The sequence below is a fragment of the Seriola aureovittata genome, chromosome 21, assembly GCF_021018895.1.
Source record: "Seriola aureovittata isolate HTS-2021-v1 ecotype China chromosome 21, ASM2101889v1, whole genome shotgun sequence".
Classification (NCBI taxonomy): domain Eukaryota; kingdom Metazoa; phylum Chordata; class Actinopteri; order Carangiformes; family Carangidae; genus Seriola; species Seriola aureovittata.
Window position 1 is genome coordinate 3,813,059 of NC_079384.1, and position 16,177 is coordinate 3,829,235.

Sequence of the window (16,177 nt, forward strand, 5' to 3'; positions counted from 1 at the left end):
ACTAGCTAATGGCCCTCTGGGTTGTTGAAAACAACAATATTTGGCTTGCTTTCAGGCGTGTTCTGATAAAGAGTGATGGAGGCGAGCCAAACCAGATTACAGGAAAAAAGAAAAGGTTAAAATTTTAAAACACACTACAACAGCAGCTGAGGCAACAGAACTCTATGTATCAATGGGACAAAGTTTGCCTTGTTGTTTGTATTTGTAATGTTTTATATACATACTTGAGTGGAGCTGGTAATATGGTCTGGTAGTTGTAGTGCTGCTGTTGCTGGCTGAGGATCTGCAGCTGGAGGAACAGCTGCTGCTGCTGCAATAGTCGGGCATAAGAGGAGTCCATGGGTGCTTCACTGGCCTCCTGTTTCTGGTCTGGAGGAACATACTGGTGGTATTTGAGCTTTTTCACCCTGGGCTTCGGTTCTTTGCCCTTCTTACTGCGACTCTTCTCCGAGGGCGTCTTCTGCTGGCTTTGCTGTTGGGAGGAAACAGTTTAACGTTCGGTTTTGCCCAGCAGCGTTGAAATGCAAACAAAGACGCTGTATTACATTCAGAGGTGAGATTAAGCGGTGGCCCCTTACTTTCACCAGTGTTGGGCCGGGTTTGGAGGGAGCAGGAATGACAGCCGGGCGGCAGGCGGGAAGCTCATTGGTAGAGATCACTTTCACAAAGTCCTGTCCTGCTTGTGTAGCAACAGGGAACGCCTGAATAAGAAAAACAAAAAGAGACTTATAACTGCAAAACAAACACAGAACTTCTCATAAACGCTGTAAAGTCCAATATCAATGTTATTAAGTTAGAAAAACATTCTGGGGATATTGAGCAGGCGTACACAAACACCAGTACTACACCAGCACTAGTTCTCATCTGACCTGCAGCATGGGGCTCGATAGTGGAGCTGGAGCTGGAACTGGAACCGGAGAGGGCGTCTCCGGTGCTTTGCTCTCGCCTGGTGAGGGGACAGAGCTCTGAGACTCCTGGCTGGCCGGCTGCTCCGGGGACAGGGCATCACAGCTGTCTTCGTCCAGCACCTTGGGATAATTCACCTGGCCCACTGAGAGACAAGCAGGGTGCTCTAAGTCTAAGTATGTCCGCTCACTGCATCTCTTGCTCTAATAATTCACTGTATCACGGTTGTTCAAGTAAAGATCTCTTTTTGAAACGCACTAATATCTCTGCTGCCATGCGTCTCACCGATGATGGCCTGTTTAAGGCTGGAATCGACCGGCAGGATGTTCTTCTCCACCAGCTCCATCGGGCCAGGTCGCTGGGCGATCTTCTCATTCAGGTTGTCGGCCAGCCGCGCCCTCTTCAGCTTCATCTGGGTGGCCTGTAGTGAGGGCTCTGCTCCGGTCTCTGAGGGAAGAGGAAAACAACATGTCACACAGCTTGTAGATTTCTTGTTTGCCATGTTGGGAAGATTCATTTGTTTATAGTCTGGCACAAACTTGAATCCTATGATGGTTGAAATGTGTAATAAATATTTGACCATGTTCCTGCCTGCACGACCCTCCACTGCTTAACATATATTCAGTAGGAGGAATTTCTTTGTGCTACAGTGAAGAGAGTCTTTCCATTCCTCTGCTTTACAGAACAGACTAAAATATGAAATGTACATTATTGTGAAATGGAGAATTATCAGTACCTTGCAGGATGTGCATCCTGACCAGCTCTGCTCTCTCTGGACGACTGCGGATCTTGTGCTTCAGGAAATTCTCAGTCTAAAAAAAAAATAAATAAAAATGTATTGACAGAACCGTCAGTAAGGTAGCTTAATTTTCATGATCTATTATTTCATGCAGCATTGAGTAACTCAACACCAGGAGTGCATTTCCTCTGCTTCTCAGGTGCAGACTGAGCACTTTGTTTTCCAAACTCTGTGCCTCACCCTCGCTCTCTCCAAGCTGCGAATCTGCCCGTGGAACGCCGCTGGGCTCTTGAGAGCTGCAAGACATAACATTTACATCAATGCAATCAAGTCTGAGCACAACTATATTGTACACAAACAATGTGATGCAGATTAAATAATAGAGTAAACATGTTTATTGTCTCAGCTATCAGTGTGATATTATACACTCGCCCACTCCACATTATCTTTTCTGCGAGTGGTGGACATCGAGCAGCACCGACACTCACGTGGCATGATGCCTTGGTCCACCAGCTGCTCCCGGGTTCGCCTTTGCTGAAGCCTCAACTGCAGGACTGAAAGCAGAATGGAAAAAAATGTCATAAAGAAAAACAGATTGAGTAGAAAAGAAAATTGATAACGCAGTATACAAAAACAGAAAAAGGGAAACTGACAATAGGAAAAGGAAGAAAATTTAATCAACCTGAGGAAGTAACCACATACTTGACTCATATCCTGCTTTCTAGTCATGAGGCCGGTCTTAATTTTTAATATCATCATCATATAATGCAGCGTTTCCCATACACCGATTCATTTGAGGTACAGGTGCTCCGATCAGGATCCATCCCCAATCACCGTTTGCTGGAAGCATTATCGGCTCATACCGATCACTGATCAGGGGGTCTGTTTGAAGTTTCTATTTATCATGTAACATTTTTTTTTTTTTTAACTGTTCTTAACAAAATTAAGTCTCAATCTGCTCATGTCTGAGCCATTTTTACCTATTTTTGATTGGACTGGTCTCCTTTTATAACCTCGACCCTGTAATGCACAATTAAGTTCCATGCATCTTTTTTAAGGCCAACCTGGACTATCAGGATACACGTTCCTGCAGTGATGTCACATGAATGTATAAACGCTCATACGACCATAAAGACAAAAGAAAAAAATAAAGTGGAAATTGAATGTTCTTTGTTCAAATCACACACAGAACAATAATGACAAATGTTGTCAGTCAAAATCTTTCCAACCAACACACATCAAAAGCTATTTGTATTTTTCTATCCAAATGCACAAAAGGAGAATCTGCACATTAATCATGACATTGACAGGATCATTTTATGGCTCTGCTCTGAGAGTGTACATCCATAAATAAGAGAATGGGTTGAAAAACCGTTGCATGATGCATTTAAAATCAGACCTGTCACACACATGCCCAGTCAGGAACACAGCCCGGACTGGCTGACAGGCTCAACCCAAAGCATCATGGGATTGCAAGTAGACAGCTAACAAACATTTCAAAATGATGTGAAAAAAATTGGAAAGTATCATGAATTGACTGTTTATATGTTATAACTGCCGGACCGATGAACCCAGGAAGCCATTTTAGCTGCACGTACAGAAATTGTCCAGCAAGTTTTGTGTCATCTGATCAAAACTATTTAGAACGAATATCAGCCAATAACAATCGGCGGGCGATGGAAAGGGGCACCCTTAATTTGTGGCGCGCCGCCACAATATCAACAATAAGTGCCACGTATTGATTTTCTACCGAGCACAACTTCGGTCCTCGGTTACTTTTTAAGAACGGGATGATGCTTCATATCATTTCCCTTTAACTCTACCAGGGTATATGACATTACACAGTCTGTTAATATGTGCCCAAAAACCTGCTGTTTTAATGATTCAACCACTGCACTCAAGCTGGTGCCTCCCACAACGTATGTTTTTATAAACCCTCAGCACCACAATAACAAAGAAAGAAAGAGGAGCGCTCACCTGCTCTTGCTCTGAACCTAGCGCAGCAGCTGCTCATGGTGTCTACCTCCATACAGGCCATAGTCTCCTGGCACATTAAACAGTCCAGAACACAACTGAGTGATTAAGCCATTGGATTCCAGGGAGACAGCCTCAGTATTAAAGCCCAAAATATGTTGCTTATCGACTCTGAAACATGATCCATCGAATGATGAAAATCCAGCACTGCAGCACTACTAAGAATTAGAGAACCAACATTTGGTCCGTCCTTTATTTCTCTCTCCCTCCCCAACTTTTATTCTTTTTTTTATTTTTTTATTACAGAGCCACAACCCCCGCCCTCCCTCTCTACTCTTACTTCCCTCTCTCACTCAGCCAGTCTGTGATAGGGTATTTTCTGGCTGTGGGCGAACCAAACACAGCCAGATGTGGAGGACACCACTGGTTCCTTGTAACTACTGTGGAACAGTCAAGAATATGACTAAAAAGGCAACAACAAAAGGAAACAACTTGCATCTTCACACTAAAAGGACGACTGTGTGGCAGCAACACGAGTTCTTTACAGCTTTAACCTGACTTTGTAAATTGGCTTACAACAAAGGGAGGAAACACACTAAGTAGAACATGTACATTGGCACATATTACATACTGGCCTTGAGTAGATACTTCTCCATTTACAGAAAGGGACGTGTCACAGTTTACAGCAAAACACAATCTCTTGCTCTGACGGGAAAAAGCCGACAACTTTGGTGTCCATTCATTATCACACGGTAACTCAGGGACCAATGGTTGCATCCCTACACAAAAACTGTCGTAACCTTTTGCCCTGAAAAACTCCAACTTTAATCTAAACTACAGCTGTGGTGAAACATTTACAGAGAACTGACCCTGGCTCCTGTGAAGGAGGATAGATAAACCCTTTCGACCCCGACTGCACTCAGCGAATAGTTAGAGTAAGTTATGCAGTGAGGACATGTTTGTTCAAGGTGATTCATAGGGACTTCCAGTCAGTGTCATTGTCTTCAATTCCTCTGGGAAAATACTGTTCAGCCTGAAAAACACATGCTGACCTGTGACCTCAGCCGGCTGAGGAGAGAGGTGAACGATGCGACTGAGCTGTTTATCCACAGACAGACGGACACGTATAGATCAGAGTGCTCTGCAGGTCCACGGAGGAAAACACAAGCTTCAATATAAATGTGCGAGTTTCACCTGCAGTCAATAAATGACAGCGGTAAGCAGCCAAATAGACAGGTGAAAGCAAATAATAAGAGCTACAAAAAGGCCGACCAGAAATCACATGATGCTTTTATTACAGGAATAGTTTCACGTGTTCAGAAATACATTTATTTGCTGTTGCCTTACTTTTCAAGTCCTCCCCTCCGGTGAGGGTGTGTGCACCCAAGCATGACTCTGGTCTTTCTTATAAAAAACATCTGACTAAAGGTTGAATAACAACAATAATTCATACAAGCCGCAGCATTTTACTCAAGCAACTTTAAAAGGGTTAGAGAGGCATCATTCATCGTTTTAAAACCTCTCACAAATGTGCACCAGTCAACTTTTAATATACACCCTACACAGTAATAGTAATTAATACATAGTAATCAACAGTAATAGTCTTATTAACATTTGGGATTTTATGGCATACCCATATTTTTGATTATTAAAAGGTTTGCCTTCATTCATCAACCACAAAGATGACTGACTGACTGACTCCTTGATTCTATTAACAGGCTTTCCCTGTATCAATAACCTTAATGATTTCAGTTTAAAGGCAACCTCTTACTCTCATTCCCTGTCACTACAAACTCAGTCCCGAGTCTCGACATCCTACTCTGCCTGCGACGCAGCACTCCTCTCTCTCCCTCCAGACAGACAGACGCTCTGAGCTGCTGCCACACACATCTTAAGTGGTCTTAGACGCTCCCACCTGTCATGATGGTGGACAGATTAACACCTGCGTGGTGAAACCAATATGAGTGAAAGGGCTCTGCGGTTGGCAAAGTGCTAGGGATGTCTTAAAGGGTGGAAAGTATGACGTGTGTGTGTTCCTACTGGAGGGGGGAAATGACAAAAGCCAAGATGAGTGTGTGCTACTACTGTTGACATGCCACAAAATTTTCCACCGCAGAGTTTTACTGCGCTCTCCTGCAGACAGCAGCAGACAGCACACCAAATGTAGGATTTTCAGCACAAAAGCACAAAATCCAACATTTATCCAAAACATGTTTAATCCAGTCTGGAACAGCTCTGGCTAAACACCCTATTGTTGACTGTATCTGACAAATTAGATTTTTCTGAGCACGGCAATCAATATCACAACGACTGGACTTAACTGATCTCCCTACGCCATCTAAGCCGTGATTAGGAGCTGGCACACGCAAGAGCGAATCTAACCCGCTCCTAAAGTCTGGTAATCGCGTACCCATCCATCAGTGTCTGAGTCAGTCCCGTGTGGATGCCAAAACAACACCGGCAGCGTGAGGGTGATGAGAAGCACACGGGCTGGCTGACATGATGAGGATCATTTTAATGTGCACTGCAGACGAGAAGCTGGAGGAGGTTTCAGGGCTCACTTTCATGGTTCGTTTTGAACCGATTAGTTGATTCAGGGAGCATGTGCTTGTGTGCGTGCAGTGTTGACCATCTATGTTATGCAGGGTATTTAAACCGGACTGCCACTCATGTCACCATGCTGGAAGAGTTGCAACAAAGGGAGACATCAGAGCGGAAACAGGATGCAGACATTTGTGAGTTGCGCCCTTGTGACAGGCTTTGTGTCCAGGCGACCGTATGCACAACTAGTCATGTGATCACGAGCTCAACTAAATTTGTGGGGAGACTTGTGATTCAGATCGTGGATCGTGATTCTACTTAAAAAGATTGTGATAGGATCTTTTGGCGCCCACCCCCCAGCTGCAGCACTTTCTTTGGTAGTGGAGGGTTTTGATGACAATAACTAAATCAATAATATAATAATATAACTGCTAAGTGATTTATCAGATCCTTTAGAATCAGAATTACAGCATGAGTACGATCGTCTCAGAGGATCTTCACAGCGAAACGGCAGCACAAGTGCATGTAACTATTTTGCAATAACCACAGACTGGTGACTACGATTTGTGATTCTGGTGCTGACTCATCAGTGGTTGATGAGCACCGGGCACAGAGCAGTTACATGAGCTAATGAGTAACGCACTACAATCCGTATGTTCACACGAAAAATATACTAGGATGTGTTAGAAGATAATGCATCTTGAGAATAACATTTTTAGCTCAGAAAAGAGACGAGTTAATGGGGGATTTATTGGCGTTAATACAACAGTGTGTTCAGAAAAGTTTAGTGTGTGATATTTAAGTAACAGCTGTCAAAAGATACAGTAAGGCTTCACTAGAGAGAACATAAGAAGCTGCAACTTCATATATTGTATGTAATTGTCTTTCTGTGAGTAACAATCAGTGTCTTTACAGGTTTTTTGTGTTTTTATTTAATGAGAAGAGTCTGAAGTGTCGCCTTACAAGTGCTCGTTTGACAATCTGTCAAAAAAGTATTATAATAATAACAAATATAATGAATAAAATGGCATTGTACGTAATCTACTTACATTTTACTTGATAAATGACTCAAAATAAATAAATAAAATACTCAAGATTTTTTTTGATGACAGTCTGACAACAGTCTGAGCCCCGAAGGTGGGAGGAGTTTACTGTTACATAATGGAAAAAAGTGGCAAATCACAACAGAGAGAAACTGGAGCTGAGGATTTCTTTTTTTTGGCATTTTGCTCAAAAACAAACTAAAAAAAACAGCAGATTATCAAAATAGTTTCAAATTGTTTTTCTTTCAATTGACTTCTTGATTAATAGACAAATGTCTCAGCTCAAGACTTTTTTAAGAATAACCCCTAATTTTGAATCCTTGAATCCTTAGTTTTTGTCGAGAGAGGAGGCACAAATCTATTTTTCCAGCTGTCTGGGTTAATGCATCTTCTGTCTGAGTAGGGTCACACAGGGCCTGCACACAAATATATGTCCTTACCATTTTTGCGTTCACTGAGCGGAGGCAGGCTCTGTGTGGGCTGCAGCGACAGCTCCTCCATCTCATGGGTCACCGCCTCGCTCTGGGGACTCGGCACTAGCAGACTTGACATCCCACATTCCCCCTCTGCTCCGAGTTGCCACTGCGAAACCTGGGGATCCATTATGCCTCAGGAAAGGGGGTGGGTGGGGGGTTGGGGGTGGGGGAGGGTTCCCAGGTAAGCCCAACAGCTGTTTGGGTCACCGTCCCTTTATGTTATGTCTCGCTGTTACCTGCATGGACACAAGAAAAAAAAAAAAAAAGAAGAAGAGAGAGTGAGGAGTTAAGAGGGAAATCTAATGACCGCTCTGCTCCTCTCACTGAACAACTCACACAGGAGGAATACATCACTCAGGGATATTTTGTGGGCTCTTCATGAACACCAGTAATTCAGAATAATCATCATCATCCTGTTGGTATGACTACTTCACCCAACTGCTGAAATGCTAAGGGTGGCATTTCATTTCAGCCATCTGGAAGAGCTCAGTCACAGCCCAAATTATTCATTAAATGAGCTGGGTTGGCTATTATACTGAATAATCACTTCAAACCGCTGCTCATGAGAAACAACGCCAGTTTGCACATGAATGTTCTCTCTGTTCAGACGGGCTTCATAATCTGGAATATGACGTCGCTGTGGCGGTTTCAAACAGAGGGAACGGAAACATTTCGGGGAGCAAAACAAACAGTTTAGTATCCATGGCTTCCCAACGGTCTCTTAACCAGCAGATGACAGACTGCTCAGTCTGAACATGTATGCTATTTATTGCTCTCCAGCAGCACCCACACTATCCATTCCACGACATAAGTACTCTTTACTAACCATCTTGATGTGTTGCTTTTGGCAGAGAACCACTGTGTTCCTATGGCTGCCTTTATTTCTCCCTGTAGGCCCTTAAAGTGCCAAAGGCCTTAGACAGCGGAGGAAGACTATGGGACTCAGACATTTGGTTACAACACATGTAAATATTGTCATTCTGGTTGCTGAACGCTGATGTCATCTAATACATCCAATGTTTTACCATCTCTTGCTTTGGTAATGACATACACTGTGTTCCTAAAGATAATCTTTGTCAGATAAAACAGAATTTTATGTTATTTAACATTGAAACAGTTTATCAACGATATCTCTACAACATGAGAGATGATCTTCATACCACAGATGATAATAGCCCTGGATGAGCTCTTGACTAATTGTTAGAATTTCTTTAAGTGAATGAAAAACACCAAACAGTTTAATCACTGAAGATAGATTTTATTTTATTTTTTTATTGCTTTTATTCTGTAAAGAATTTTGTGTTACATTGTTCATATGAAAAGTGTGGCACAAATAAAGCATAGGTCAAAACTTAAAATCACAAAATCTGAATATAATGACACAGTATTGAATAGATGAAGCCTCAGTTGATCATTTTAAAAATTTAACCTGATGTCAGATTTTCATAAATAATGCAATTTTCTGCAAGAAGAGAAACTAAAACATAATTTTCTCGCTATATATAATTAGTAAGTTTTTCCCAGGCTACATAAATATATGCTAGTACTGGTTCGTTTGTATGTAATTAACCTGGTGAATGCCTGACAGGTGAGATGTCATAAATAAAGTGATTGACAGTTTTCACAGGTCAAGAGTTTTAGATCCTGTGCCTTTGTCTTAAGAACTTTCTGGCGTGCAATTACTTTGTTGTGACTGTTACCTGCTATGTCTGTGACACTTTGGGTGTGTGCATTCAGCCCCACCAATCAGAAATCAAGTATTACCATGGGAGTCAATCCCAGTTCGCATTTACTGGTAATCTGAATCGCCTCAAAATTCCCCCACTCTTAAAAACTTGGCTTCTGACTCGCGGCCACTTTCTAGCCCCTTAATGATGATTAAGTGCCACTAAAACACCGTGCTACAGACAGTTCAACCTCAGTGACAGAAGTGCCGTAACAGATCTCCAGTAACAGCGTCTGTATTAATCACATGTAGGAACTTCCTATAGATTACAATCAAACAGTACATCCTGTACTGTGAAGCTTTTACTTTGAATTTCCTGGGCCGTGCCAAAACGGATTCTGCCTACACTGACCCTGAACAAGCGCTGTTCTTCTCTCTTAGTTTGGCTTTCAGCGGGAGAGGTAGGCTGTTTGTAGGGATGAGAATCCAGAACTGGTTCCAGTTGAGAACCGGTTTCAAATTGTCCGAACCATGGGAATCATATGCCCCCGAGCTTATCAGTTCCTTTTATCAATTTTGTTGTGCTTCTCAGCGACCCTACACGCTCACTACGCCTCCCTCTCATGTCAAAGCAGGAGTCAGTGTTTACAACTTCAATGAGAGGATGAACTGTAACTATCCATCTGGTCAAACAATAAATAAATAAAAATTACACGAGAGTGAATTGCAGGTGAACTTGTGTTCTCTCCTCACCAAGTTTTACGGCAGTGAATAACGGTAACAGTAAGTTGATGGCACATTTGTCTCTAGGCTGAAATCCAACTGATGATAAACGCAAACAGGAAATCTGCAGCTTGAAAAAGATAACCTTTATAAACGGCTTATGTTTACATTGTATGGCCAAAGCTAATTGTATTATATTGTGAGGACTGGACTTGTTACCAGTCAGCAGAGCAAAGGCTCAATATTGCATTTTATCATTGTCTACATTTTATATTATATTATATATATATAGATCTATTTATTTTAATGTTAATATTCACTAACCTTAAGATTCTATAGAAAGCAGCAGATTGAGCAAAGTGTTTTAAAGGAGGGAGGAGGATTGCACTGGGAGCACTGGAGTGTCAGGTGTGACTGTGTGGCAATAACCTGTGCACGCCTACTTCTTTCCCCACACAGAAAACTGATCAGGAATCATTAAGGGGAATGAATACCGATATGCGGAATCGATAATGACATTATCAATTCCCATCCCTTGTTGTTTGGTAATGAAATCCAACATCAGCCAGTCAGCTGCTGGATTTAACACTTTGCTACAGAATAATCTTCTTTCCCTCAGTTTCTCTAACAAATAGTTCCATAAATTGCAAATGACAGATAAATAGCATTTACTTCTCATTTTTAGTGTCTGGTCCTTAATGCAGAACTAATAACCTCAGCTAAATGATGCAGGTTTATGTGATCCACAATTTAATTGGGATCAAATTAAAGAGAAAATCACTCACTTTGAACTCATTCAATCACATTTACAGGTCTTTCAAAGGAAATTTGTCAATAGACAAACCAAACTGCTGATAAGTGTATAATACTAATTCTGTTGATGGGTACATTCCTACTGGTAGTAGCTGTAGTAGCTCCGATCTTTTCTGTCTCTGTCCACTCTTATAAGTTGTTGCCAGCGCCTCTTTGTCTGTTTATCCCAAACAAATAACCACTGCTGATGTTAATGCGAAACATGTTTTCTAAACAGACAAAGTAAACGATGCTCAAAACATTTAGAAACCATCCAAAAAACACAATTTAAAACACAGACCAACACCTAGTGAGATATTAGCCGTATAACATTTAAAAAAAACAATGAGATGAAAACATGTACAAACACAGCGGTGACAGCACCAGACACTGCTGCTGCTTAAATAGGTGCTTTTGAAGATTTGTAGAGAATAAAACACATAAGTGCCACTTAAAAAGGTCTGAATGGAAGTAGCCCACACACACCACACACACAACACACACACACACGAGGCTGCATCACGGTCTGAAAATGGATGTTCACAGGTTGCTAGGAAAAACCTGCAGTGGTCTCTATGACAAAGGAAGTGCATGCTCCGTGCTTAGACAATAGAAACGCTCAGTACTGACGACTAAAGAGCTGTAATGTATCACTACACTGCCGACTGAGGGCGAGACTCTGAGTAAGAATCGATCAGCTGCACACAGAAGCTCTCAGGACTCTTGCCCAGTACACAAAGCAGATAACTGAATTAGGGTTAGCTCGACGTATCAATTTACAGACACTCTGGGAAGATAATGGTCTTGTACTACAAACAGTATCTGATATTTGTTTGTAATCTTTGTTTATGTGGGTTCCTCCCTGACGACAGCATCATAAAAATCTGTGTTAAGATCTGCCAGTTTTATGCTTTGAATAATAAAATAAAATAAAAGGCCGCATGAGTCGGACTGGATTTGATGTAGATGGATTGCAGTTGATCAGAGAAAAGGACAAGAAAGCCATAGTAGGATTCCTTCAGACGGAGAACTACATGCTGCGTGTGCATTCGTGTCAGGGCGGGGGGGAAAGTGAAGGGGAGGAATGAGTTGAGGGTGGGTGAACAAGTGCGTAGGAGAAAGGGGGCAGAACAAACAACTGTCACGGCTGACGAGGCGTTGTGGGATAAACAACGGTGCTGCCCCGGCAGAATCAAAGAGCAGATCCAGATGGCAGGCGCTGCGTGTTGCTCTGCCCTCGACTGTTCTTTTAATGGCATCAGGGCAACAAGTACCATGTGTTTCATCAAAGGGTAATGCATACGTTCTGTACACACACACACAAACATGTATAAACACACCACTAAAATCAAAGGTGTGCTAGAGCGTGAGGGAGAGACTGGGCATCTGCTATTCGTGGTTATGCTCAAATGTAATACAGTTTTACTTTTCCACACAGGTTTCAACAATAAACATGAGCTCACAGCTATAAAAATGTTTGACAACACCTGACAAATATGTTACACGACCAGTCAAAGAAGAGCTGTATTATTGTGCCACTGGGTGTGTTTGGTATTTAAAAACAGGGCATAGATAACACGCTTGTGTCAATCATCAACACTTTACTGTGCAACCACAGAGATACTAACAAGCGCTCCCACCCTTCCCTGTCAGCACGTAGCCTTTTTTCTTTTCTCGTTAAATGTGTCACCGACAACCTGTGGTCTGGTATGCTCGTAATGTCACTAAGACAGATTCAAACACCATCAAAAATAAAGAACTGTTCATTGCATTTGAACAGAGAATCACTCTCCAAACAAAGCAATACTGGTGTGGGCCCGCGCCACATGGATAATGAGTTAGAGGCAGCAGAAGTTCATTTTCAATCAGTGATTGTTGGGCTTTGGAGGAAAACAGAGAAAGGAGTTTCTGGAGCTCTGCCCAGCTGCCAGAGGAAAGACGGCATTACTGGTCAGTTGTTGCACGTCACAAAAGAATTGGACAATGCACAAGGAACCTGTACGAGCCTGAAAAGACCCAACGAACTGACTAACGATGCCATCTTCAGATCGCTGCACTGCCACGGAGGAGCTAAAAATATATCCTCCTGAACAAACTTCCAAATGAGACATTTTACTTATGGGACACTAACACTGCCATTACTCAACAGACTTCACTCTGAAGGTGGTTTAAAGTCTCTTCTCCATGTTACCAATAATTATTGTGGAGCTCACTGCAACACTAGCATCTCGGACCAAGCTAAATTAGGGTGGATTCTCTGAATAACAGACAACAATCACTGGCTTCAAGTTTCATTTATGTCTTCACATCAGCAGCAGTAAAAGATCAGAGTTCAGCCGCCCCCCCAATACTGAGAAACCAACCAAATATTTCACATTTTCAGCTAAATAATCCTAATAATTCGAGGGAATAGGAACTGTTAAAATCGCAGAGCACTGAGAAGTCATCGGTTCCCATTCCCTGCATACTGACGAGAAGAGGTCATGGGTCAACTTTACTCCAAATAGGCCTGGCTGTGAAGATTTGCAGTGATAAAATACCCACAAGCACTCACATACACACACTCGTTCACTCAACTGACAGCATGAGATAACGGAAATCTGCTGCCTCGGCCTAAGAGCTCCTAAACAATGAACAGTCAAGTAGGTCTGGTTTCTGTTTAAAGGACATTAACAGACCACTTACAACTGTCGATGAAAAAAACATGTTGTGAAGAAACACTGACATTGCACAACTGTAGAAACAAAAAAACAAAAAAACAGCACGCCTACAACTAAGTCAAAAGCTTTATCTAAAAAACTGGACATCCTACACCCTGGATGACTGGGAATCTTCTTAGAAAAAGCAAGAACTACTCATTAAAACCTCACTAAATTCAACGTGAAACAAACACGTATATTGAAAAGAATGAAGATTTATAACTTATATTATTATGCAAATCAAGGCAATTAACATCTATCAAGATTTTTGCTTGTTATATTGCATATTGTGATTATTATGACTCGTCACTAGCCCATATAAGCCATTAATTCTATAATTATGTGAGTTGCTTGACTAATGGTACAAGCACATACAAGCTACAAACATACACAAATGCACACAGCCTGAGAACCACTCTGTGCCAAACTACACTTTCAGTCTGCAGTTTTCTAAGCCTTAAATAGACCACGTCTTGTCCAAAAAAAAAAAAGAAAAAAAAAAGTCTGCTTTTATCCAGAGATAAGACAGAAATGATGTCATCGCTGCAGCTCATTCACTGGCGTTGGTGTACTGCTCTGTTCCCACAGACACATGTGGTGATGTTTCCTTCCTGGCTGCCCTTTGTGGACTTTGCTGAAAAGATCCTCCAAAAACAGTACAAAAGAACTGGACCAACAAACAACAAAAAAAAAAAACCCCAATGTTTTAATGGCTGGCAGCCAAAAACCATGGGACAGGGACACGTAAGATAAGAAGGACCATTTCAGCAGCTGCATTGACTAACCTCAACAGCCTTAATGTGAAATAACACAAGTTAATAGAGTGCTGCCTGTAATGAGGAGTTACGGGGGCTTGTTATGTAAAATAGCTTCTGAGAAATTAATACAAATCTGAATAAAAATGCCCAGGGTGGCTTCCTGAGAGTAGATAACTCTAGCATGTCAGTGCTAATAATTCCTTCATCTCAGTAGTATTAGTCAAAGTTCTATTAAATGCAAACACGTCTGACTACATTGTGATATTCAGTTTCATTTTAATTTAATTTGCCACAGGGAGAGACACGGAAACCCGTAGTCTAAAGTGATCTGAGCAGGCAGTCTTCCTGCAAACCAATACTGCACTGGGAGGTTGAAATAAGCAAAACAGACATGGATACATGGCTTACAGCCTATGGATAAATTACCTTGCCATCCAACAATATGCACAGTGTTTAAGTCGACGCTAATAATTCACACGTTTTAATGACAGACTGTGAGGGGACAGGGCCGCCTCTGAAACCACCACATCCTGCCCCGTCTGTATGACTCACACAGACCGCGACCTGTTTGGATTTGCTGCAGCACTACCTCACCTCACTTTCCCCCCCGCTTCCACCGATGGGAAGGCAGTACGATAACATCATCGGGTTCGTCTCGCGGGTGTGGGGTGTGGGGTGGGGGGGGTTCTGTACACAGCATGCGTGGTGCGGCCAACTCACAATGAAAACTGAATGTCATGCTTTAGCATCCAGAGAGCGCCCGGGCACAAGAAATAAATAGCTGCAATAAACACACGGCGCGAACACATAGCAATTTGAAAACGAGCAGGTTTGAACAGCAAAAACAAGGAAGTTTTTGCGAGTGACATGGCAGTCGGCTCCACCACGGCTAATGTTATCGCAGTTTAAGAGGGTGGGTGGTGGTGGGGGGGGGGGGGGGGGGGGGGGGGGGGGGGGATAAGCTAACGTTGGCTCGGTACTTGAAATCTGACAGGTGAGTGAGTTGCAGACAGCGACAGTCATAAAACACGATGGGGCGCCTCCATGGCCATCATTTCCAGGACACACGAAAACGTATCTCGATATAAGTTACAGTCAAATACTCGGTGTACGAGCTCTCCTTGTACAGTCTTACCCAGCCCTTGCCTGCTGTGTTTTTCTGTCTGCACATCACGAACGCTCCTCACATTTTCGCCAGTTAGCTCGGCTTAGCTAACACGGGCTAACATGCTAAAAACAAGACAGCGCCGCCTCGGGTCTGTGGTCTTACCGAATTGCGAAGACTTGAAACCCGAGTCCGTCCGAGGTCTGGTTAACAACGAGATGTCCATTAACGTCAGCGGAACTATCTACTGTATTTTTCCTTTTTCCCCCAGCGATGAGATTGAAGTTTATTTCGCGGAGTAAAATGGCTGCGACTGGTCTAGGTTCGGATGCGGTGACGTAATGACGCTGTAGGACAGGAAGGGGTGGGGGGCGTGGCGGAGGACAGGGATCACCGTCCTCACTGATCAGCACTTATCAACTACTTACAACGGACCTGGATTTTCTGCCATATGACACCACCACGAATACTCACATGAAAACAAAAAGTGTACCAGGTACCACATGTGGATTTTCCAAAAGTGACTTTTGAAACTACATGTTCCAAAATGATATGTTTTGGTGAAGTTGGTAGACATCCACTGTGAGGAGAGATTAACCTGCTGCCGTCGTCATTCATTCCCTCATTATGCTATATGGGTCCTTGCATGAAGTATAATTCTTTTGCAGGTTAGGGGGTATTGCTTAATTGCATGCTGACCTTTGTGAGCTCGTTCTTCATGAGCAGATGTTGCCTGAATCCTGTTATCCAGGGGA

General features: G+C 42.6%; 1 protein-coding gene across 3 annotated transcripts in view; it reads right to left on the minus strand.

Moving 5' to 3' along the window:
• mrtfba (myocardin related transcription factor Ba) overlaps positions 1-15,761 on the minus strand; it is a 24,306-nt gene extending 8,545 nt beyond the window's left edge. For 2 of the 3 annotated variants that reach the window (XM_056366942.1, XM_056366939.1), the window contains exons 1-9: positions 15,588-15,761; positions 7,644-7,915; positions 2,134-2,199; positions 1,886-1,941; positions 1,643-1,718; positions 1,165-1,353; positions 870-1,051; positions 579-701; positions 225-472 (exon numbers count right to left, since the gene is read on the minus strand). In XM_056366942.1, the coding sequence (XP_056222917.1) occupies positions 225-472; positions 579-701; positions 870-1,051; positions 1,165-1,353; positions 1,643-1,718; positions 1,886-1,941; positions 2,134-2,199; positions 7,644-7,806 (1,103 nt within the window). In that variant the 5' untranslated portion in view covers positions 7,807-7,915; positions 15,588-15,761. The remainder of the gene's footprint in view (positions 1-224; positions 473-578; positions 702-869; positions 1,052-1,164; positions 1,354-1,642; positions 1,719-1,885; positions 1,942-2,133; positions 2,200-7,643; positions 7,916-15,587) is intronic. The other variant, XM_056366941.1, reaches the window with a different exon arrangement.
• Between the last annotated feature and the right edge of the window lie 416 nt (positions 15,762-16,177).